Here is a 27,037-nt window from a genome sequence, read left to right on the forward strand (position 1 = left end):
TGACTGGAGGGAGTCCGAGTAGTGTGTATGCGGGGAGCATTGTCGAGGCCACGTTATGTCAAGGATCTGGGTATATTCTTACCACATGTACGCCATATCCAAAAATTTCATTACTTCATACAGCATGTCCCACCTACTTTTCTTACTATCGAATACACCATGAATTGTCAAACTAATAGAGCAAGCTTATCTGCGAAAAGATCTAAACCTCCCAAGGACTTCCTAATTCATTTCACAAATATACGTGGTCTCAATTCTAATCTCAACGATGTCCATTTCCACTTGCAGTCTGCCAAACCCCATGTACTTTTTCTGACAGAATCTCAGTTATCGGTTGATTCATCTACTGCTCATCTCAGTTGCCCAAATTATTCGCTGTATGATTCCTTTCGCCTCAAAGGTGGTACTTGTGCATATGTCCGTTCTGATATTCCCTGTCAGAGACTTGGCAATTTGGAATCTCCTCTCTTTGATCTTCTCTGGCTTAAAATCTCTCTACCTCATTGTGTCAAATTCATCTGTTGTCTCTACCGTTCTCCCAACTCCACTAATCACTTGGAGCTCTTTGACTTCCTCTCGTTGCAACTTGACTTTCTCCAGTCCAACTTTCCTAACAGTGAGGTAATTTTCCTTGGTGATTTTAATGTTCACAACTCCAGCTGGCTTCCGTTTTCTAGTCACACCGACCCAGCAGGTCGAGATGCTGAGGCTTTTGCAATTACTAATGACCTAGCATAGATCATTTACCTGCATAGATCATTAATTTCTTAATGCATGAAGAATCACTACTCATAATCAGATCAAGAGTATTGCTCCCTCTAGTTGCCTCCTGAACATGCTGATATAGAAAACAATCATCCAATAAATCCACAAAAGCCTTGCTGGTGTGTGAGTGACCAACCCACAAATTCCAGTCAATATTCGGGAAATTAAAATCCCTCTCTGATTTACTGGCCCACTCTATTTCCCTCTAAAGTTTTTTATTATACTCATCAGAGTCATTAGGCCAATAACACACTCCTACTCTAAATTTTGATCTCCCAGTGCTTATGTCACACCAAACTGACTCGACACTACACTGTCCAGAGATGCTGACTAGCTGCACTTCCTTGGATTTTATGTGTTTCTTGACTAATAGCATAACCCCCTCCTCCCTTCCTATCCTTCCTGTACACATTTTACTCCCCAAATTCCAGTTCTGCATTCTTTATATCTGTGTGACACCACGTCTCTGATATCTCAACAATATCTGCCTTTGATTATATCCCTTTCTGTGTCATAGTTGTTCATCATTACTTTTGTTTTAGCCATATTCATCTTTAGTCCAACATCCTTACTAACTCTGCCTAACTGACTAAAATTTCCCTGTATAATTCTTTGGGATCATGGCTTATGACTGCAATGTCATCTGCAAATCGTACATGGTTTAGGTATTGTCCATTCACATTGACTCATTTCTGCCACCAGTGTAATCTTCTGTAAATTTAAAATCAATTTTAAATTTACTACTGTCTTTGTCTAGTCTAATAAAGGAGGTAGCGTTCTCATATATTTTCTTCAAAATCATAATATATGGGGTGTCTACGCCTTGTCTTTCCAGTGCTCAAAACATTGCCTTATGCTGTATGGAGTCAAATTCCTTTTCATAATCCACAAATGCCAGGCATAATGGTGTTTTATATTCATTTGCTTTCTCCATTAGCTGTAATATTACGTGAAGTGATGCATAGTTAAGAATCCTGTCCTAAAGCCAGCTTACTCTTTTAGTTGATTCTCATCAAGTATTCTTTCTAATTTGTTATTAATGAACCTTGTAAACAACTTGTAAATGTGGGATAACAAGCTAATTGGTCTATAATTTCCAATTTCTGATTTATCTTCTTTGTTATGCAACAAAACTATGATTACCACGCCGTAGGCATCACACCTTTTTTAATTCATTTTGTGAAGAGTGTTGCCAGTTTGTGTCATGTCTCTTCCTACCAATTTTAACAACTCTACAGTAATTTCATCCTTCCCTAGGGCTTTCTGATTCTTCATTTACTTTAATGCATGTTCTACCTCATCAGGAAGGATATCAAGTATGTTGTATGTGTTCCTAATTTGCGATCCATCTTCCCCACTGCTGGCATCATTCTCTCACTTCTTGTATAATTCTCTATAGTAGTCTTCTGCTATTTGAATTATGCCTTCTCTGCTATTTATAAGTACACCATCGGTATTCTTCAGGTTCAGTTTCATTTGTCTTTCTGTATTACTGCTCATGGCTACTGATTTCAGTCCTTGTTTTCCCTTAATGCTTGTTCTACTTTTCTTGTGTTAAATCTGTTTTTAGGCTTTCCATAACAGGTGCATTATTGACACTAAGTGTCATACAGAAGTGTCGTTTGAAAGTGTCATTTGAAGGAATCCCACATACTTTCAGGTTGTTCAGATGATGACTAATGTTGTACCATATACAGTCACCTTTCATTGCTGAAAAATGAAAGTAAGCTGCTTTTAATTTGATTTGATTTTTTTTATTTTTTTATTACTAAGGCTCATCCTAATGGGATATAGCTTGGGATCACTTTGATTACTGCCATCTGTAGCAATCAATAAAAGACCTATTTTTATGAGCCATCATTATCGCTTCTTTCCCTATCAATGCAATTTCACTAAAAATTCCTGTAGTTTTATTTTTTCAGTATCCTTGTTTGCAATATTACTATTGGGAAACATATTCCTGAACAAGGCACATGCATATTCAGCGCAGGCGCCTCTGTAGCCAGGTGGGAAGGAGCAGCAGCAGTGTGTAGCACACGCTTCTTGATTAGACCGGGGTTCGAGCCCGTCACAACCAAATACGGAGGATGCGGAAAGGTCAGGGAATGACCACCGCATATTCCGGAGCAATATGGCCTTAGTTGCGAATGCTCCTAAATAACAAACAACATGTTCAGCACAACTGAGCATGATTATGTTCTACGGAAAAAGATGCAAATAAACGCTCAGGGAGTAATATTGTTACCAACATCTATTTTTGATATCTTTCTATGTACTAAACCCTGTCATTAAGTTTATTTGTTTGAAAAATTTCCAATTACATCACATTTTCTTGTTACTTGAAAGTGAAATATCACATCCATACAGTACACAGGCAAATGTTTTACTTTTTCAGATTTTGCAAATATGGAAAATACATGTAGTTCCCAAATTTACGAGTTAATTCGTTCCTAGCGCACACTCGTAAAGCGAAAACTCATAAAGAGGGAATATATTTCCCATATACATAATGTTAAAAATAGGGGTTACGTTCTGAGCAATGAAAATAGTTAGCTAATTAGTTTGTTTAAACAATGATTGCTTTATCCAAAGAAAGGAAAACGTGGCTGTAAAATCAAGCTAATTATAATAAAGAAATTATTTATGACTTACAAATGTTAAAGAATGCTTATTCTTCATCATCATTGACTAAATGCACACTCGTTGATCACTCATTATTGGCTCGGCACTCATTGGTTTGTTGCACAAGGAGTCGTCTTCTTCAGAAATGCTTCAAGAGGCGTTTGTTTCCAAGATAATCTTCTCTTTTCTTTATAAATTTCAATAGCATGCAATAATCATTTTTTAACGGAACGCACAAATTGCAACTAACACAATTTGTGCGGAGTAACAAGTTTACAAAGCTTTAAAAAAAAGTAATGAAAAGAAGATACTGAAAATTTATTTATGTTTTTTATGCGATTAAAGATTTCAGCAAAGGGTAAACACATTTCACCATAATAATGTAAAAAAAACCCACACAATTTGAGCTATCGGTATTTTTGCAAATGCAATAACATAACCCCAGGGGCTCAGATCTGGTGAGTTAGGACTCTTTGCACACCCAGAGTCCTGAGATGGATATCATCATTCTTCTCTTTCTTGGCAATTCCCTTCTACTTTTGTCTCTCTCTCTCTCTCTCTCTCTCTCTCTCTCTCTCTCTCTCTCTCTCTCAGGGTAACTCGGGAATTTTTTTTTGCCTGGTGCAGCACAAGCCTCAGGCTTCCTTTCCCCATATGGCTAATAATAATAATAATAACATGGGGTTTACTAGCCATTTATAATTGCTTGCATTAACAGTAAAGCCCAATAAACCAGAAAGTGCAAATTGTTTTATGGTAGTGACCTCCAGAAATTTGTTTTAGAAAAATATCACAAAGGGATTCAAAATTGATTCTTATAACGGAACACAGGATAACAATGAAAGTGTAGTGCATTTTAATGATTTGAATTGGTAAAACAAACTGTAATACAATTTACCCTATAAAAACGACCTTTCAGAGACTTATATAGCAAAAATTTCAACTTCCGAGGTCGTGGAACGAATTACCAAAAATCAATGTATTATTGGGTTAACATTACTTTATTTTCACGATATGATGGTGTCTCTGGAATGGATTAATATCGTAAAGCGGGGGTATATCGTATAGCTACAAGCACGGTCTGAAATGCAGTATCTATGAATGTTTAACATTCATTTTTTTGCAATTAATCTTCATATTTTCAATTTTGCTGATGCTTGATACTTGGGGGGGGGGGGGGGCTCGTAAACCCAGGAACCCGTAAAGGAGAACTGCCTGCATTGCGTATATGTCATCTGAAATTTTATACTATATTTCTTGGGCACCTTACTGAAAGACATTGTTAATCAGCTTCACACCACAGAAGTCCAATGAAATATCACACATTATACAGAACAACTATTATTGCACATTTCTTTTATTCAATGCAGACTACCACAGCACACCTGAAAGTTAACAAAATTCATTAAAGTAAAAAATCAGAAATGACCATGGTTCTTAGCCTTTTTTAAAATTACTTTTAGTGAGACCAAGTAATGTTATTCACAAAACTGAATGTACACAGAAGTTATACCAACTAAGAGAATATTCCAATATTCTCTTAGTTGGTATACCTAAGTTGGTATACCTAAGAGAACCTGATCTTCATTAAAGAACCAGATACATTATAGAACTGACATACAGCAATCATTAGCAGGAACTGATCATGTAGTTGAAAGATGAGGATTGATTTACTTTGTTGATGTTTTTTGGCACATGGGTAACCTAGGCCATGATACGGTAAATCCAAAAAGAAAAAATAAAAGGTGGTGGTAACAACCGAAAGTGAGTACTACCATATCAAAAGGTACAAAACTCAAAATGGACTAACAATCACACAATCAAAATGGACTAACAATCAATAAATACTACTAATAATAAATACAATCAATGATAACTACTCAAATCACACTTATATGTATTTAAATCAGTTTATGATTAATAAAAATGGAAAAACTTCAGACATTCTCTCTCTGCCAGATAAAACCTGACTGAGTGTAAAAGGCTCAGCCAGGTGATTTAAAATAGCATACATTCAATAAACATAATTTTAATTGTTAAAATGGTGAATTATCAACTCTCAGCAGAGCCAAGCTAAAACAACTTCCTCTTTCCAGCACATGCTAGGCTGCTATAGTTCAATTACAAGCTTAATCGTGAATAATTTGTTGAAATCTGTCCATTCCATGAATGTTGCCATTAGGATTCACTTGAATTACCTACAAATAGTCTGTGTAGGGGACTAACAAGCAAGAGTTATTCAGGGTCACTGCTGATTTGGTTGGAGTTTTGCCAAACCATTTCCCTGATCCAATTGAGGCTCAGGATCCAGCAGAAGTGATTGGATTGGTGTGCTAAAAGTGATTGGATTTTGGATTGGTGTGCTGAAACTATATGAGGCGTTCGTTTGCACGTCTGAATGAAGCTATGAGACAAAATAGATATCTGTTAAAGACTTTTGGAAACAATTCAATCTTTTAGATGCCGTAAGAATCATTGAAGAATCTTGGGATGAAATTCACAAAAAAACATTGAATTGTGTTTGGAAGTAACTTTGTCCATTTTTTTTTTCAAAACCGAGACGAAAACAATGCCAGAAACTGATAATGTCGCTAATGTGATAGAAGAAGTTGTTAATCTTGCCAGGCAATTAGATTTGGAAGTCAATGGTGATGATGTCAACGAGCTGTTGGATTCACATAGTCAGGAGCTGACAATGAATGAGCTCATAGAGATGCGTGAGCAAAACGTCACTGAAGTATCCGACACTTCAGACCCAGTTCCACCAGAAAAGCACATGACAATTGCAAGCTTGACAGAAGGTCTCAGCTCAATTGAAAAGGGCTTAAAAATTTTAGAAAACATAGACTCCAACGAAGAACGCGTTATAGTTACAAAGCAAGGAATAAAAAAATATCAGCTTGCTACGAAGAAATTCTGCGTAAAAAAAAAGGCGCTGTGTCGTCAGACGAATTTGTTAGATTTTATGAAGCCATCGACATCGAAATAACTTTTTTACGTAACTAATTTATTTTTTTAATACATATTTTGTATTAATATGTATAAAGAACTGCAATTTTAATAAATATTTTTCTTCTAAACTAGTGTTTTTGTTAGTCCTTGGTCCCAATTAAACAAAATTTATATGTATTTATATTCAAAGTTGTACCCCGACTTATGCGAATTCGACTTAAGCAATTTTCGTCGGACCCACCTATCGCGTAACTTCGGGGTATTACTGTACTCGACATCTGTTGGACACAGCGCGAACTACTAGCTCGAGGTAGCTCACGGTTTCAACATTATTTATTAAGTTGTTTGGACCTAACTACTTAATAAATTGAACTGTTTGGTAATTCTTTTGGCCACACTGCTACAAACTGGAGCAGTGTGGTGTTAAGAGCAGAACACTGCTATATATAAAGGGATAGTAGAGTGGGAGGAGACAGAGAGTAGTTATCAATGGAGACTGCTCTTCATGGAATAATGTGATTAGTGGAGTACTTCAGGGTTCAGTGCTGGATCTGTTGTTCTTTTCGCTATTTACTAATGATATTGATCAAGGTATATCAAACTTAAAGTCTAATTGCAAGATGATGTGAAGATTGGCAGGGTGGTTAATGACAGTTTTTTTTTTTTTTTTTTGGTAGTTGTTGGCGCATAGGCTTCTGTGGCCATAATGCACCTCCCAAGGTTTTTGCAGTACTTTGATCCAAGCCCGAGGCGGGAATCGAACCCGCGACCTTTGGGTTGCCAGACAGGCATTTTTCCCACCTGGCTAGCCCGGTCGGCTTGGTTAATGACAGTAATTACTGTATACTACTACAGTAAGATCTGAAAAGTGGCATATGAAGGTACTGCAAATGTATAGCAGTAAATCTCAAACAACATACCCACTGTGTTCTAGTACACTCAGGCAATAGAGAATGAAAAGGACTTGGGAGTAATTGTGCAGTCAGACATGAGGTTCTCTACACAGTGCAGACAGGCTGCCAGGATAGCTCATGAGGCTTTGTGAATGATATACAGGAATTTTGTCAGCAGGAAGCACATCTTGAATACTGCGTACAGCAAAAAAAAAAAAAAAATAATAATAATAATAAATAATGAGGTTTTATTTATTTATTTTTACAATTTAACTTATTTTTTACACAATTTTGATTTTATTTCTGACAATAACTTCACTTTAATGTTCATCTATAAAGTCAAATGAAAAAAAAATTAATATTTAAAAACATTTATGGACATACTTTTTTTTTCCCCAATTTTCAAAAAATTCCAAATTCATTGAAAAAAAAAAAAAAACCCATTCCAGTGATGTACATACTTTCTGAAAACTAACTCACAGAAGGGTTCAAATATTATTATTATTATTATTATTAGCCATATGGTGCAAGGAAGCCTCAGGCTTATGCTGCACCAGCCAAAAAAAAGTTTCTGAATTACAGAGAGAGAGAGAGAGAGACTCACCCAAGAAAAAGAAGAATGATGATATCCAGCTCAGGACCCTGGGTGTGCCAAGCCCATACTCATCAGATGTGATATAATCACTTAAGAAACACCTAGTAGCCAAACAGACAGCAACGCAAGTCACTGTTTGTGTTTTACAAACAATGTCTTGTGTTGTTTGTAAATAATGATTGCAACACAGTCTATGATAATTATGAGCAATGATTTCCATAGCTGTATTGATTCAAACTGGATAACATATTCAGTGATACTTACACTATAATGAATCCACATAAAATTGGATTGTGTAAAGCAACACAACTTACAATACAAGAAGTATGAAATGTATTTAGATGTAACCTTTTAAAAAAATAAATACTTACATTGATGAGCAGAATATTTCAATCCTCTACTCCTTACCCACATCAAAATGAGAAATAGTGAAAGAGGCCATATTATCTCCAATACCACACGTACCTATTGAACACAATTAACAAACATCATTGCAATTTTTAAATACATATCAGATTAAAATTTAAATTCAGATAATAGTAAAATGCTTTATTAATAAATTTTTAATTTTTAATTTATTACATATTCTGATGATATAAAACCTTACATTAGTTCTCTGGGAAATTTGAAAGAGTTAGGTGCATTTGCAGATGCAACAACTCAATTTAGAAATAAAATGGTTCTACTTTTTCATTGATCTAGAGTGTTGTCACAAACAGAAGTTTGTGTGCATTACACTGGTTTACTCAAGATACTGATAGTAGAAGAGTAACAAAGTCTTCTGCAGTCTTTTACCTCATTAAATTTCTTGGCATAACTACTTGCAGTGCAGTCTCAAAAATTAACCTATCATTAAATTTTACTCAAAATGACAATCCTGCCCAAGTCAATTAATAAACCTTGACATGGGAAGGTTTATTAATTTACTTAAGCAATGTTCATTTATTGACAACATTATGTTGCTCAATAAGTCTAGGTTATGCTAATTATATTAAAGAATAAAAATGAATACATAAACATACAGTATGCAGTGTCAGACGTATATCAAATGAAGGATGAAAAAATGACACTTCACTACATGTTGATTTAATGAACGTTTGTTAACGGCAAGTTCACAATAATTTATACTAAAAAAAGGAAACTTGATAGGACTAGATGCATTAAATTAAAATTATATCACTAAATCAGACATTTCATAAACTGTAGTATTCCTGCTTTACATTGTCAGTAATAAATATCCACAAAAATACTTTAAAATATTATGATATCTGGCGGCAAAAGCAGAGAGCAGACATTTCTTCTTTTGCTCAACAAACAGGCAAATTAAAGGCTAAAAGATGATTAAGGATTAATATTTGGTTTGGATATGGAATTTGGTAAACTAATTTTTACTTTTGCTTAATTTCTTTAATATATTGCAATTTTAATTTTGATGAAAGTAATTTTCTGTGAAATTTTTTAAATTATGTTTAACATTATGAATTCAATTTTGATAAAAGTTATATGGTAATAGTTTGTAAATTTAACAACAGTTGTTACAAGATCCACACTGAATCCTTTGTCCAAGGAAGTTATGACTCAGATATAAATGGCCATAGGCGATTCCCAATGAATCATGAATTCATCAAAAGAACTCTTATAGCCTGTGGCATATATTCAAAGGTAAATCGAGTTGATAATCATAGCATTTAGCATTAGCATTAGCATTAGTAGAGGCATATGACGCAAGAAAGCAAGCTTATTCAGCATCAGCCAAAAAAAAAACAAAAAAACCCACTCCCATTTCACCCCTCCGTTCGTTCGAAATACCTGTCCAGTTGAGCTTTAAATTTGTTTAGGCTATCAACTTCAACAACAAGTGATGGAAGTCGGTTCCACCAACCAACCACCCGCTGGCTAAAGGCAAATTTCCGCACATCTATCCGACATCCGTCCTTCCGCAATTTGAATTTATGCCCTCTGAGGTGATTATTCTGAGCAAGATGAAGAATCCCATTGGCATTGAGCATGCTCAAACCATTCAAAGCCTTATACACCTCTATCAGATCACCTCGCCGGTGCCTAGTCTCCAGACTCTGTAATTTGCAAAACTTAAGCCTTTCTTCGTAAGAGCAACCCTTTGTTCCATTCACTAATCTTGTTGCCCTTCTCTGTACCCGTTCCAGCAGCTCTACATCCTTCCTGAAATGAGGCCTCCAGACCTGTATACAGTACTCAAGGTGTGGCCTGACCATTGCCTTATACAAGGGAATAATCACATCCTTATCCCTGCTAGAAAAATTCCTGTATATCATTGACAAGACACCATGAGCTACTCTTGCAGCCCGTCTGCACTGCTCAGAGAACTTCATATCTGCCTGCACAATTATCCCCAGGTCCTTTTCATTCTCCACCACTGTCAGTGTAGTACCACAGAGTTGATACGTTGCTCTGGGGTTACTGTTTCCCATATGTAGTACTTTACATTTGTCAATGTTAAACTTCATTTGCCACCTCTCAGCCCATCTGTTCAACCTTTTCAGATCCTGTTGCAGCAGCATAGCATCAGTAGTGTCCTTAACGACCCTGCCAACCTTTGTATCATCTGCAAACTTGGACATTAAACTTGATATACCATCATCAATATCATTCATAAACACCGAAAACAACAACGGACCCAACACTGAACCTTGAGGAACTCCACTAATAACATTAGTCCACGTTGAGCAGTGTCCATTGATTACCACTCTCTGTCTTCTGCCACTCAACCATCCCCTTATCCATAGCAGCAATTTGCCTCCAATACCACTCTGCTCCAATTTGTGCAGCAGTCTTCCATGTGCAACAGTATCAAAAGCCTTTCTAAGATCCAAATATATAATATCAAAGTTATTCCTTGCATCCAGTTCTTTTGTGACTACATCATAGTATCCAATCAAATTGGTCAGGCAAGACCTGCCCTTAACAAAACCATGCTGCGTCTGAGCTATAACTGAATTCTTGTCTAGATGATCCTGCAGTGCTTCTTTAACCAGTGCCTCCATTAATTTACCTGGAACAGAAGTTAAACTAACAGGTCTATAATTACTTGTGTCAGCCTTTGATCCTCCTTTGTGAATTGGGGTTACATTTGCACATCTCCAGTCTATGGGTACCTCCCCTGAGTCCAAAGAAGCTCTCATAATTATGGCTAGGGGTTTGCATACTTCCTTTGCTGCCTCCTTTAATATAACTGGATAGATCCCATCCACCCCAGGTGCCTTTTTTATGTTTATCCTCAACAATCTCTCCTCCACTTTCCTCTCAGTTATTACAAAATCATCCAGCTCACTGCCCATGTTTACTTTACCTACATCATTCTCCTTCCTGAATAACTCCTCATGCGTGAATGTAGATGCAAAATACTCGTTTAGATTGTTAGCCATCTGGGCAGGATCCTCAACTGTTGAACCATCAATATCCAGTGGACCAATCTGATTCATTCCTTTCCTTCTCGAGTTCAAATATGTAAAGAACTCTTTTCTGTTTTTCTTTGCATCCTTTGCCAAGGATTTTTCGTAGTCTGCCTTTGCCTGCCTAATCTCCTTTGTGACTTGGTTACAGACCAACTTATATCTATCATAGGCTTCCATGTCACCCATTAATTTGTATGTATCCCATGCATTTTTCTTCTCTGCCACATGTCTCATTAGTTCATCTGACAACCATTTAGGCCTAAACCTTGAACAATATTTCTTAGTTGGTATGTAAAGCCTGGTAGCCTCCAAGATTAGTTCCTTGAATGCTTCCCATAGCTCAACTGACGACTCTTTTCTTATTCCCAAAGCTTCCCTTAAAGGAAAATAAGTGGGAGTTTGTCAGGGACTTAAGATTATAGTAATCTGCCAAGTGATGTACCCAACCCTTCTTATTTGTTACTACCACAGCCAATATTAGCACTGGTAATAGTATTGGCAAATGATACAAGCTTATACAGCACCAAACCAAAAAAAAAAAAAAAAACCCTTCTTTTCTAATTATGTCCAATTCTTCCTTAAATTTATTGAAACCATCCACTTACACAATGAGTCCAGGTAATAAACAGATGATACTGTGTGATGAAGTATGCTGCAGTTTTATGGGCCTGGCAAGGTGTTTCTGAGGGTAGCAATGTTACAAATGAGAGGGAAAGTTAATGCTACGGAAATAATCTTGTTAACAGGAGAATGCTATGGAAAAAATATTGTTAACAGGGATGGGATACACTTAAAGAGAAAGGGTGCAAGAATATTTGCTGATGCTATCGAGGCAGTGTTAGGTGGGTCGGAAAACTGCTAGCTTGGGGGGAGACAAAGACCAATAGATTGACAGTAGCCACTGGCAGAGGTGAAAGAGATTCTTGCACTGCTTCTATTAGAATGAGCAGAAGCCTGAAAAACAAGATGCATGATATTTCAGAGACTGCTGGGAGCCATTGCGGTACAAGTAAACACATGGGTTGTGTTAGGGTAGCTAAGAATAGAAACAGGTGCAGGTATACTTGCGTGTACACCAATGCTAGGAGTTTAGTAAATAAATTTGATGAATTTGAGGTATTGCTCAAAACATCAAAGGCAGATATTGTTGGGATATCAGAGACGTGGTGTCACACAGATATAAGGGATGCAGAACTGGAATTTGGGGAGTACAACGTTTACAGAAAGGATAGACAGGATAGGAAGGGGGGAGGGGTTATGCTATTAGTTAAGAAACACATAAAAACCAAGGAAGTGAAGCCAGTCGACATCGCTGGACAGTGCAGTGTTGAGTCAGTTTGGTGTGACATAAGCATTAGGAGATCAAAATTGAGAGTAGGAGTGTGCTATAGGCCTAATGACTCTGATGAGTATAATAAGGAACTGTACAGGGAAATAGAGTGGGCCAGTAAATCAGAGAGTCTTATAATGGGAGATTTTAATTTCCCAGATATTGACTGGAATTTGGGGGCTGGTCACTCACACACTAGCAGGGCTTTTGTGGATTTATTGGATGATTGTTTTCTACATCAGCATGTTCGGGAGGCAACTAGAGGCAGTAATACTCTTGATTTGATTATCAGCAGTGATTCTTCATGCATTAAGATTTCTGCAGATAAATGAACCACTAGGTGGCAGTGATCACAGTGTGCTGAAGTGGGATTTACTCAAAGAGGTAACTACCATTAGGGGTAAAGGGAAGGGTTATTGCTTCCGTAAAGGCGACTACGATGGACTGAGACAGTATTTAAATTCTATACAGTGGGACCAACTGATGATGTTACCAACAGCAAATTCAAAATGGGAAGCATTCAAAGAATTAATCTTGGAAGCTACTAGGCTTTACATACCAACTAAGAAATATTGTTCAAGGTTTAGGCCAAAATGGATGTCAGATGAACTAATGAGGCATATGGCAGAGAAGAAAAATGCATGGGATACTTACAAATTAACACATGACACAGAAGCCTATGATAGATACAAGTTGATATGCAACCAAGTTACAAAGGAGGTTAGGCAGGCGAAGGCAGATTACGAGAAATCCTTGGCAAGGGATGCAAAGAAAAACAGCAAAGAGTTCTTTACTTATGTAAACTCTAGAAGGAAGGGGACGAATCAGATTGGTCCACTTGATATTGATGGGTCAACTGTTGATGACCCTGCTCAGGTAGCTAAGAAACTAAATGAATATTTTGCATCGACATTCACACATGAGGAGTTATTCAGCGAGGGGAATGCCAGAGGTGTATTTAACTCTAGCAGTAAGCTACAGAATCTTGAAATAACTGGAAGTAAAGTGGAGGAGAAACTGTTGAAGATAAACACAAGAAAGGCACCCGGGGTGGATGGGATCTATCCAGTTATATTAAAGGAGGCAGCAAAGGAAGTAAGCAAACCCTTAGCATAATTATGAGAGCTTCCTTGGACTCAGGGGAGGTACCCATAGACTGGAAATGTGAAAATGTGACCCCAATTCACAAAGGAGGATCAAAGGCTGACACAAGTAATTATAGACCTGTGAGCTTAACTTCTGTTTCAGGAAAGTTAATGGAGGCACTGGTTAAAGAAGCACTGCAGGATCATTTAGACAAGACTTCAGTTATAGCTCGGACACAGCATGGTTTTGTTAAGGGGAAGTCTTGCCTGACCAATTTGATTGGATATTATGATGCAGTCACAAAAGAACTGGATGCAGGGAATAGCTTTGATATTATATACTTGGATCTTTGAAAGGCTTTTGATACTGTTGCACATGGAAGACTGCTACACAAATTGGAGCAGTGTGGCATTTGAGGCAAATTGCTGCTATGGATAAAGGGGTGGTTGAGGGGGAGAAGACAGAGAGTGGTAATCAATGGGCACTGCTCATCGTGGACTAATGTTATTAGTGGAGTCCCTCAGGGCTCAGTGTTGGGTCCATTATTGTTTTCTGTATTTATAAATGATATTGATAATGGTATATCAAGCTTAATGTCCAAGTTTGCAGACGATACAAAGGTTGGCAGGGTTGTCAAGGACACTAATGACACTATGCTGCTGCAACAGGATCTGGAAAGGTTGAGCAGATGGGCTGAGAGGTGGCAAATGAAGTTTAACATTGACAAATGTAAAGTACTACACATGGGAAACAGCAACCCCAGAGCAACGTATCAACTCTGGTACTACACTGACAGTGGTAGAGAATGAAAGGGACTTGGGGGTGGTTGTGCAGGCAGATATGAAGTTCTCTGAGCAGTGCAGACGGGCTGCAAGAGTAGCTCATGGAGTATTGTCAATGATATACAGGAATTTTTCCAGCAGGGATAAGGAGGTGATTATTCCCTTGTATAAGGCAATGGTCAGGCCACACCTAGAGTACTGTATACAGGTCTGGAGGCCTCATTTCAAGAAGGATGTAGAGCTGCTGGAACGAGTACAGAGAAGGGCAACCAGATTAGTGAATGGAACAAAGGGGTGCTCTTACGAAGAAAGGCTTAAGTTTTGCAAATTACAGTGTCTGGAGACTAGGCACCAGCGAGGTGATCTGATAGAGGTGTATAAAGCCTTGAATGGTTTGAGCATGCTCAATGCTGATGGGATTCTTCCTCTAGCTCAGAATAATCACCTGAGAGGGCATAAATTCAAATTGAGGAAGGACAGATGTAGGATAGACGTGCGGAAATTTGCCTTTAGCCAGCGGGTGGTTGGTTGGTGGAACAGACTTCCATCCCTTGTAGTGGAGGTTGATAGCCTAAATAAGTTTAAGGCTCAGCTGGACAGGTATTTTGAACGAACAGAGGTGTGAAGTGGAAGTGGGTTTTTTTTTTTTTTTTTTTTGGCTGATGCTGCATAAGCTTGCTTTCTTGCATCAAATGCCTCTACTAATGCTAATGTTAATCATAGATAAGTTCAAGGGATGTGTAAGACAGTAAACGATGCAAAAAAAAAAAAAAAAAAAAACTAAGTCTTAACCGCATATACAGTATCAATATTGTTGTCTATAAAATAAGCAAATTCAAAATCATAGTTAGAATAACTAACACTGACATAACAGGCCTGATGGAAATGGTGCCACAAAGAAACAGGGGATGATTGAGCTTTACTATGGTATGTACAATGTATTCAGGAAGGATAGGAAAGATAGAAGGGGTTGGTGGATCATGTTTTTTATAGAAAGCAACCTGTGCATGACAAACACTTTTCAGACTCAGAAGTTATGCATTCTTGTATACAATCTGTGTGGTATGAAATAGTTGGAGGCAGAGGTATAATGAGAGTGGTAGTAATCAATAAGTTAGAAGATAGTGAACATTATGAAATGAGCCTCTACATATTAATAGAATAGGAAAACAAATATCAATGTCTTTTTATGTGATATTTCAATTTTCTCCTAATTGACTGGAGCAAGTGGAAGGAAAATTCACCATGAGGAACAAAATTTTTAACTCAACTAGATGACTTATTTCTATCATCATGTCAGGGGAAAATACTAGGGGCAAGAATATTCTAACCTTGATCATTGCCCATGAACCTGATGATATTATAGGGCTGACAGAACAGGAACCATTTGCAGGGAGTGATCCCAGAGTTCTAAGTTGGATGATGGGCGGGGGACAGTTAATTTCAGTCAGGAAAGGATATTATGGCAGCTTAAGGTGTTATATATCAACTTAAACAGCCTCTATCAAGTGGAAAGATAGAAATTCTAAAACCATGCTGATGAATACTCATGAGTATACCTTTACAGTTATAACAGAAGCATATAATAATAATAAGATTCTTTATTAACATAAATTGTATACAATAGTGATTCCTTACACAGAAAGCCAGAGGAATCTTACAATTCGTTGTTTATACAAGTGATATTGTTTTATAATAGGGGAAAAAAAAATGAAATAAAATAATAATAGATAAAAACTAAGATGATAATCAAAATGTAAAAATGAAGTAGTAATTACAGCAAAAAAGAACTACAAGCTAGGCAGAACATGAAATGACATCGGCTAACTAAGATCGGCACTTACATAAATGTCCTTTACAAACAGCAAGATAGGACAAGATGCCATCGCGATGTGCCTTGTCTATAGACCACAGGTCGATGTTGAGAATGTCCAGAGTCACATTAGGGAAGTGTCTCTTGAAATTCTGTAAGTGCTGGAGCCTTGAGCACAAGGAGGGGGTACTACGGAGATTTCTGCCTGGCAAATGCCAACCAACCGTGTTCCAGATGTTGATGTGATCCTGCTTAGCTGAGCACAGAGGAAGGAATGACTTTATTTTTAGCACATGGGCTCTGTGAACCATGGGCATATATTGCAGGTTGCAGCAGAGACTAGATTTAGATGTTGTGTAAATCTGGTGTGACCACAAGTTGGCCCACTTCAGTACCCAGAATTTGAGGCTCCATAGTATCCTGAGGCTAATGGGTGGTGCAGCGACCAAACTTCCACGGCATAGGAGAGCACACTACAGAAGTAAGTTGCAAGGTATTTCTTGATTATTTGCTTATTGTGCGTTTTGCACAGATCAATTTTCATTCCCCAGAACGCTCTCAGGGCTTTGGAATACTGAGCTTGGATTTGTTTTTTATAGGTGAGGTTGGCATCAAGGATTACTCCTAGGAATTTGACACTGTCTATGGAAGTCAGAACATTTCCTGCCAATTCCGGAAATAGAGAAGATGCAGTATCAGCAGAAGTCATCCGACTTGGCGTAAACATGAGATAGTTTGACTTCTCTGGATTAACTGATAGGCCAAAAAATTTGGCATACTTACAGAATGTATTTAGGTAGCTGTTTACAGATTCAGAGGAGGTTTGTCTTTCTTGTGAATCACCAACATGGCATTTGCATGGCAAGTAGCATACAATATCATCAGCATACGATAGGAAAGCTGGAATTTGATCTATTAGTGGAACGAATATTGCTGCAAATAGCAAGGCTGAGAGAGAACCACCTTGTGGGATCCCTACTTCAACGCTTTTAGTGACTGTAATGCCATCGCCTTTGAAGTGAAGCATTCTCCTAGATAGCAAATTATTGAGGATCTCAAGCATATTTCCGGATATCCTGTAGAATCTCTCAAGCAAGAAGGGGTGTTATATTTGGACTGAGTCGAAAGCAGATTTCATATCCAGAAAAATGGTGTGAAGATCTTCATTGTCATTCCAGCCGTGAAGTATTTTCTGTGATAACGACTGTAGGCAGGTTACAGTAGATATATTAGGCTTGGCATAATGGGTATGTTCTGGCCTATGCGCAAAGATTGCGAGTGATACATCATTACAGATGCACTTCTCGAGGCATTTCAGAAAGGGAGAGACAATTAATATTGGCCTGAAGTCAGCCGGTCTATTCGCACAAGGCTTCTTCGGAACTGCCACGACTCTGTATGATAACCAGCTTGAAGGCAACTACGCAAATTTGAGTACTTTGTTGTAGAGTATAGTGAGCTCTTTGCTGGTGAAATAAGAAGCAATTTTTAGACTAAAAAGAGGTATTGCGTCAATTCCTATGGTGGCCTTGTCAGGTAGTGAATTTGTTATTTTTATTAGCTGTTCTTCGGAAATTTCTGTATTACTAAAAGGTGAAGAAACGTTAAACGCTTTGTTCCATGGATATGCTTCGGACACACGTGGCATACGGTGATCTCACTTAAAAGGCAACACATGCTCACACCATTCCTGGATATCTAAAGATAGAGGGGTGCAAGTATGACTGGCACCCCTCTATCTTTAGAGTGTGACTAATTTTTTCTTCTTTGGATTTCTTTTTCCCTATAGGTTTCTTGGGCTTTCTATCACTTTCATTAAGTTGTAATATTTCTCGTCGATATCTTGGTCCTGAGCAGTCTGCAGAAGCTCAAACTTGTTCTTAAGTTCCAGTACATACTTCTTTTTCTCCTCTTCTGTTATCTCGAAGACCTTTGTATTATTTACTCGAGTCAGTTTTTTCCTTTCCTACATCTATATCAAGTGTACATCTTACCATTCTGTGATCATTTCCAACATTTACCTTATTCAGGACGGTAACATCATTCACAATATATCGTCTGTTAGTGAGGATGAAGTCGATTTCATTAGTTGTTAATCCATTTGGACTCTTCCATGTCCACTTTCTGTTCACCCTTTTCTTGAAAAAAGTGTTCATTACTGACAATCCTTGAGATTCTGCAAATTCCACAAGTCTTTCGCCTCTTTCATTTCTTTCACCAATTCCAAAATGTCCTATAGTTCCCCTTTCTGTGCTGTTTTGTCTTTTTCCAACCTTAGCATTGAAGTCCGCCATAATAATAGTGTAGTGGGTTTTCTGCTTATATAGAAGACTCAATTTTGGTGTACATTTCTTCAACCTCTTCATCATCATGGCTCGATGTTGGCGCATAAATCATTATAACCTATAGCTTTTACCTCTTAGAAATCTTGAGTATTATTCTTGACACCCTTGACACCCACCGTTAAAAAACAACATTTTGAATTCCAAAAATGTTGTTTTTTAAATATTTATGGACCAGAAACCCAACTCCACCTTCACTCCTTTCACTGTTTCGATTGGTGTACAGCAGATTTCCACTTGATAAACTTATAAGTGATTCATTTCTTCTTCTTCTTTCAGCCAAACCGATGATATTTCAATTCGCATTTTCTAATTCCTTTTCCAGCTCTAATATCCTGTCTTCACCGATGAGTGATCTTACGTTGTAACAGGCCAAGTTCAGTTTCCGTGCATGGCAGCCTGGTCGTACCCAGAGATTCTTAGCAACCTCTGCTTCCACTCTGACCCTCTCGCTGCCGTAAGAGGGGGAGTGAAAGCCACTGGGGACTGAGGGCCATTTGTTTTGTCGTGCTGTCATATGCTGAAGGCCAGTAGGCAGCCTCATTTATGTTAAGCTCAGCCAGTATGTTCCATGGGTAAAGTTGGAAAAGGGTAGTAACTTTTCCAGTGTTGATGTATTTTGGATTGTATACTCTCCTGACATTGTTTGTAGTTTGTATTTGTGTACGTTCATCCTTAGGTGCCTGCAGAGGTATCATAGCAGCAATCGAAACGTGATTGGAAGTTCTCAGTTATGGTCAGGGTTTCTTTTACTAAACAGTTTGAGAAGATGCGCTGCAGGGTGGCATCGCCATGTGAGGGAGAAACATGAATAAGACCAATGCCCATTTCCGACATGTTCAATGACAGTGTATCTAGGAGCTTCTTTGTGGCTGGCAGTGGAAGGTTAAAGTCTCCGAGGATGATGAGCTTTTGCCAATGATTGATTGTGGATGACAGCCATGCTGTCAGATTAATGACAGAATCCTCAGAAACCGGTGGAGGGAAATAAATGGCACACACAGAGATCGAGAAACCAGCAATTTGGTATATTCCAAGAACAGCTTCTATGTCACCTCCTTCAATAAGTGGATGTCTTAATCGGGGGGAGTGAACTCCTTTGACAGATTGCTACACTGCCACCTCGTATCCCAATTCTATTAGCAGCCAGCATGTGATAGTCATAATTTAAGGCAGCAATTTTCATTTCATCTCTGAGCCAGGTTTCAATCAGAATGACGAAGTCGTACGCTGCGCAGGAAAGCAAATCAAGTAGGCCATCTAGTTTGTTTTTGACGCTCCTGATGTTTTGTAGGAAACATCGAAAATTTACTTCGACAGAAGGTTGTACTATGATGAGATTACTCTCGGAACAGTATTTGCTTTTCGTATAATGATCTGAAATCTCGTCCTGGGATCGATGTCGCGTTCAATGTGCCCTCTTACTGGATATTCTAACTGGAATGCGACTAGTCCGATGTTCGCTCGTCATCTCCATGTTAGACATCCGCAAATTGCACCCGCCCTCGGATATAATTTGGGAGACTCCGCTAGAGAGGACAGGCAGCTATGCTGGCATAGTTACGCATTGTTGTGAAAAGGGTTCGGGCTTCATAAGTTCTTGGCCTTTAGTGTCCCATAGTATGGCATTACTAACAGACTTCTGGGCCAGTATTCGGCATTGAGGTATTGTTATTAATTAGGCCCATCAATTTGAATCCTGAAGGAAGCATAAGATGGATGCTTGGTATTGATTTTGAAAGGCTTACCGGGTATGCCTAGTTCCATCAACAGTGCCTGAATTTCTTCAACTTTTGTCAATGGATCCAGCCTGCTAATGAAGATATTTGTGTGAGTATTGCTGGTGGCTTGGCGATCTCGTATTCTGAGGCTAGTATTAACTACTCTTATGCCAATCAAGGTGGTTTTGCTGTTTCTGAAATACAGTAACGTTCCTGAGAAATGCCGCGAATACCGAAAACGCGAATACTGAGTTATGGCTCCCATAGTAATAAAGGGGTTCCGTTCCAAAGTATGAAATATATAAGAAAAACTAGTCTAAAATTTTGTCTATGTATTATACGTACATAGACAGTACATAGTGAAATGCAAGCATAAGGCATCGAAATGAAAATAAGAAAAAATTTAATATTAAATGTAATATTTATTAGAAATTTCAAACAAATCTTTCAAACCAGCGCCTTTGCTAACTAAAAAACTTATGCCGCCAGTGCTATCACCAGTTTCGCTAAAGTGTTGATTAATGAGTTTTGCCTTTTCACGAATGATGACTGAACGTAACGGAATTTTATTTTGAGTTCAGTCTTCTATCCACAGATTTAAAGCTTTTTCCATTTTTTCTAATTTAACATCACCAGTTACAGAGCAAATTTTTGAAGCAATTAGCGCGTTTTCACGGACACTACGGTGGATTTTTTCTTCCGATTTCTTGATTGATCGTACCGTTGACTCATTGATTTTATAATGTTTTGCCACTGAGGAGACACTTTCACCATTAGAAATTTTGTCTAATAACTCAATTTTATTTGCTAATGTCATCACCTTTGATCTTTTCACATTTCCCTTGTTATTTGTAGCCATATTTTTGTACGGGTTAGAAAGAACTTGTCCACCATAAAGTCACTTTCTTCCGTTAACACACTCGAAAAAGTCTGTTTTACACTGCAAAACGGTAGATTTTCACTTTTGTAAGCATATCAATTTATAAAGTTATTCAATTTATAAGCATATAAATTAAAAGCAAACGACGAAACCTTCCATGACAAGCGCATAACACATACTGAACAAAGATTAGCGAGAAACATCCACGCTCGCGATTTTGTCACCCCTCTCCCCCACCCACTGAGTGCTGTTTTGACCGAGAAAGATAATTTTAGCCACGCCCATGTTTTTTTATGGCGGAAAATGTTCACCGCGCTTTAAAATTCGCATTTTTTTTAGATTTTATTTTATATTAAATCAGTGACCGCGAATACGCGAATACAGATACCGCGAATAGCGGGGGTTTACTGTACTGTTTGGCGTGGGGATGCTTGTGCCGGTTGAGTTCCAGGCATCTGACCTTGCTGTGCTCCATTCATGCCTGCAATGTCAGAGTTCAGTTTCGTAGATTTTAGCATCCCGCTATAGGCGCTGTCTTTAGAGAGTGCAACTATATAAGTTTCGAATAGTAGCGATGACTCAGGTGTGGGAGATGGGCATTCCCGTGGGCCAGGACAAGGGAGCCTAGTGTTCATGGGCAAGAGACCTTGTAGTAGGCTCAAGGACTTTAGCATTAGCATTAGTAGAGGCATTTGATGCAAGAAAGCAAGCTTATGCAGCATCAGCCAAAAAAAAAAAATAATAAATAAATAAAAAATAACCACTTCCACTTCACCCCTCTGTTCGTTCGAAATACCTGTCCAGCTGAGCCTTAAACTTATTTAGGCTATCAACTTCCACGACAAGGGATTGAAGTCTGTTCCACCAACCAACCACCCGCTGGCTAACGGCATATTTCCGCACGTCTATCCTACATCTGTCTTTCCTCAATTTGAATTTATGCCCTCTCAGGTGATTATTCTGAGCAAGAGGAAGAATCCCATCAGCATTGAGCATGCTCAAACCATTCAAGGCTTTATACACCTCTATCAGATCACCTCGCTCGTGCCTAGTCTCCAGACACTGTAATTTGCAAAACTTAAGCCTTTCTTCGTAAGAGCACCCCTTTGTTCCATTCACTAATCTTGTTGCCCTTCTCTGTACTCGTTCCAGCAGCTCTACATCCTTCTTGAAATGAGGCCTCCAGACCTGTATACAGTACTCTAGGTGTGACCTGACCATTGCCTTATACAAGGGAATAATCACCTCCTTATCCCTGCTAGAAAAATTCCTATATATCATTGACAATACACCATGAGCTACCATTGCAGCCCGTCTACAATGCTCAGAGAACTTCATATCTGCCTGCACAACCATCCCCAGGTCCCTTTCATTCTCTACCACTGTCAGTGTGGTACCACAGAGTTGATACGTTGCTCTGTTTCCCATATGTAGTACTTTACATTTGTCAATGTTAAACTTCATTTGCCACCTCTCAGCCCATCTGCTCAACCTTTCCAGATCCTGTTGCAGCAGCATAGTGTCAGTAGTGTCCTTGACAACCCTGCCAACCTTCGTATCATCTGCAAACTTGGACATTAAGCTTGATATACCATCATCAATATCATTTATAAATACAGAAAACAATAATGGACCCAATACTGAACCCTGAGGGACTCCACTAATAACATTAGTCCCCAATGAGCATTGTCCATTGATTACCACTCTCTGTCTTCTCCCCCTCAACCACCCCTTTATCCATAGCAGCAATTTGCCTCCAATGCCACACTGCAACAATTTGTGCAGCAGTCTTCCATGTCCAACAGTATCAAAAGCCTTTCTAAGATCCAAGTATATAATATCAAAGTTATTCCCTGCATCCAGTTCTTTTGTGATTGCATCATAGTATCCAATTAAATTGGTCATGCAAAACTTCCCCTTGACAAAACCATGCTGTGTCCGAGCTATAACTGAAGTCTTGTCTAGATGATCCTGCAGTGCTTCTTTAACCAGTGCCTCCATTAATTTTCCGGAAACAGAAGTTAAACTCACAGGTCTATAATTACTTGTGTCAGCCTTTGATCCTCCTTTGTGAATTGGGGTCACATTTGCACATCTCCAGTCCATGGGTACCTCCCCTGAGTCCAAGGAAGCTCTCATAATTATGGCTAAGGGTTTGCTTACTTCCTTTGCTGCCTCCTTTAATATAACTGGATCGATCCCATTCACCCCAGGTGCCTTTCTTGTGTTTATCTTCAACAATTTCTCCTCCACTTTACTCTCAGTTATTACAAGATTCTCTAGCTTATTGCCAGAGTTGAATACACCTCTGGCATTCCCCTTGCCGAATAACTCCTCATGTGTGAATGTCGATGCACAATATTCATTTAGTTTGTTAGCTACCTGAGCAGGATCATCAACAGTTGACCCATCGATATAAAGTGGACCAATCTGATTCATCCCCTTCCTTCTAGAGTTTACATAAGTAAAGAACTCTTTGCTGTTTTGCTTTGCATCCCTTGCCAAAGATTTCTCATAATCTGCCTTTGCCTGCCTAACCTGCTTTGTAACTTGGTTACAGATCAACTTGTATCTATCATAGGCTTCTGTGACAGGTGTTAATTTGTATGTATCCCATGCATTTTTCTTTTCTGCCATATGTCTCATTAGTTCATCTGACATCCACTTAGGCCTAAACCTTGAACAATATTTCTTAGTTGGTATGTAAAGCCTAGTAGCTTCCAAGATAAGTTCTTTGAATGCTTCCCATTTTGAATTTGCTGTTGGTAACATAATCAGTTGGTCCCACTGTATAGAATTTAAATACTGTCTCAGTCCATCGTAGTCGCCTTTACGAAAGCAATAACCCTTCCCTTTACCCCTAATGATAGTTACCTCTTTGAGTAAATCCCACTTCAGCACACTGTGATCACTGCCACCTAGTGGTTCATTTATCTGCAGATCCTTAATGCAGAAAGAATCACTACTGATAATCAAATCAAGAGTATTACTGCCTCTAGTTGCCTCCCCGAACATGCTGATGTAGAAAACAATCATCCAATAAATCTACAAAAGCCTTGCTAGTGTGTGAGTGACCAGCTAACAAATTCCAGTCAATATCTGGGAAATTAAAATCCCCCATTATAAGACTCTGATTTACTGGCCCACTCTATTTCCCTGTACAGTTTCTTATTATACTCATCAGAGTCATTAGGCCTATAGCACACTCCTACTCTCAATTTTGATCTCCCAATGCTTATGTCACACCAAACTGACTCGACACTGCACTGTCCAGCGATGTCAACTGGCTACACTTCCTTGGATTTTATGTATTTCTTAACTAATAGCATAACTCCTCCTCCCTTCCTATCCAGTCTATACTCTCTGTAGACATTGTACTCCTCAAATTCCAGTTCTGCATTCCTTATATCTGTGTTACACCACGTCTCTGAAATCCCAACAATATCTGCCTTTGATGTTTTGAGCAATACCTCAAATTCATCAAATTTATTTACTAAACTCCTATCATTGGTGTACACAAAGTATACATGCACCTGTTCTTTTTCTTAGCTACCCTAATACAACCCATGTGTTTACTTGTACCCCAATGATTCCCAGCAGTCTCTGAAATATCCTGCATCTTATTTTCCAGGCTGCTGCTCATTCCAATAGAAGCAGTGCAAGAATCACTTTCACCTCTGCCAGTGACTACTGTTAATCTATTAGTCCTTGTATCCCCGCAATCTAGCAGTTTTCCGACCCACCTAACACTGCCTCGATAGCATCAGCAAACATTCTTGCACCCTTTCTATTTAAGTGTATCCCATCCCTGTAGAAGCAGTCTCTTCTGTTAACAAGTACAGAGCAGGCTGAAAAAAATTCTACCCCTTGAGCCTTGCACAATCTTTCCATGGCCAAATTGATCGACAGGGCTCTCATCATATACTCCCTCCTGTCGTGTCTGGGCAGAATTGCAGACGCTTTCAAATTCAACCCTAATTCACGGCTTTTTTTCAACAGTGACCTGTACTTGTTAAGTAATTCCGCCGGTCTTCTACTCTTAATATCATTAGTGCCAACGTGTACAACTATATCACTTTTTGTGCCCTTAAAAGATGATATCCGCTCTACAACGTCATCAACCTTTGCCCCTGGCAGACATATCCTGGTCCTGTTCCACCTATCCTTTTTACAAAGCATGTTTCCCGTTTCCGTGACAATAGTCACCAATAACTACTATTTCCTTTGGGACCAGTGCATTCTGCCTTGGGGGCTGCTGCTGTGTTGCGTGATGACCAAGTGCAAGCTCTGGCATTGGTGTGGGCAGCTGAGAGCTTGATGGGCCCTCACTTTTAATCCTTCGAGGGCATCCACCCTGTCCTTCAAGCTCTCATATAGGCCCATAACAACGCTGAGTTGTTGCCTGATTTCCTTACACTCCTTGCATCGTGCACACACAAAGACATCCCCCATGGCAATATCATGTCCCGTACACGACTGATCCACAAACCTCAAGCAAGTAGTGCATTTTAAAAGGCTGTGATTCAGAGGGCAACTGCCCCCCTCAGTTCTCCCCTGAGCCACAGCACTACCAGTAGCTTGAGTCTTTTGCTTTGCTGTTCTGGTCTGAGTCATGATTTTGATTTAATTTCAATAAAATTTCAATTTCAGTACAAAATTAAAACCCTAAACTTGTATCTCAACACAGTTATACGCTATATTTATGTTGCAGTATCAAGTGTTATCTACAAAATCCCTTTATATAACTTCCATATCAAGTTAAGTATTAATTATTTATTTTTATTAATTATTTATGTTACGTAACCTAAGTCGTTATATGTATAGTTAAAAGTGCAATTTATCGATATTTAACAATGAAGTTCAACAAGATTAATAGATTTTACTGATTAATTGACAATATTATGTACTATACTATACTATACTATATTAGCTTATGCTATCTAGTTCGAGATATTTTGTATCGCGTAACAATGGCGGCAATTTACGAACGGTAAACACATTGATTTGATAACCGTTACCGATACTAAGTAATACCTACAAAATCTCTATCTAAGTTACTTTAAACTAAGTATCGTAAATAGGAATATAAAGCTACTCTAGAAAATAAGTTAATATGCCAATTTAAGCTAATAAAACAGAAAAGAAATCAGAAAAAACTTCTCTGTTCCAGGAGCGGCAAAAAGCTACGTCCGCACAGGCTACACTCGTTCTCAAAATCAAAAAAATTAAATCTAGTGAAAAAGTTAAACCAAAAGAGCTTTTGACAGCACTAGTACAGTCAGGGGCGGACTGGCCATAAGACTTACCGGCGAAACCCCGGTGGGCCGGAGGCCAGTGTGATTTTCAATATTCAAATTTTTTTTTTTTTTTTTTTTAATACTCCGTCACGACAACCAAGTCAGTAGAGTATACAAATATTTATCGTATTTAGTAGTCACGGGCTTGAACCCCAGTCCACTCAAGGAACGCGTGCTATGCACTCTCGCTCTTGACCACTGGGCTATGTCAGGCCCTTGAATTATTGTTGACTTTTCAATTGACTTTTGTTGATAATCTTCAAGCTGGCTCAGACGTTCCCTTAGCGAGCTATTTTCTGAATGCAGTTTTCATAGAATGCCTTCAATAGTTTCCAGTTTCTCAGTGTTACACCTGCAAAAATCGCAGCTGACTTGAGCCTGTGATTCCATTTGAGAACAATTATCAGTAACTCCCAGGCAAAAGCTTGCTGTTCGTAGCTGGTTCACTGAGAGTGGAATTATTGTGTGTGGTGACGTCATTAATAACATTCAGCATTCTAGAGGGAGAGACTGTGGGGGAGGGAG

The 27,037-nt window shown here is 38.6% G+C and overlaps 1 protein-coding gene across 1 annotated transcript in view; it reads right to left on the minus strand.

Annotated features, from left to right (window-relative positions):
* Positions 1-27,037, minus strand: part of LOC150077598 (phospholipid-transporting ATPase ABCA1-like) — a gene marked incomplete at its 3' end in the record, with an annotated part of 856,770 nt that overhangs the window by 710,120 nt on the left and 119,613 nt on the right. The window contains exon 3 of the mRNA XM_090386943.1: positions 8,199-8,292. Coding sequence (XP_090243069.1) covers positions 8,199-8,292 — 94 coding nt within the window. The remainder of the gene's footprint in view (positions 1-8,198; positions 8,293-27,037) is intronic.

The sequence above is a fragment of the Mastigoproctus giganteus genome, chromosome 12 (genome assembly GCF_048544385.1).
Source record: "Mastigoproctus giganteus isolate SK-2022 chromosome 12, ASM4854438v1, whole genome shotgun sequence".
Classification (NCBI taxonomy): Eukaryota; Metazoa; Arthropoda; class Arachnida; order Uropygi; family Thelyphonidae; genus Mastigoproctus; species Mastigoproctus giganteus.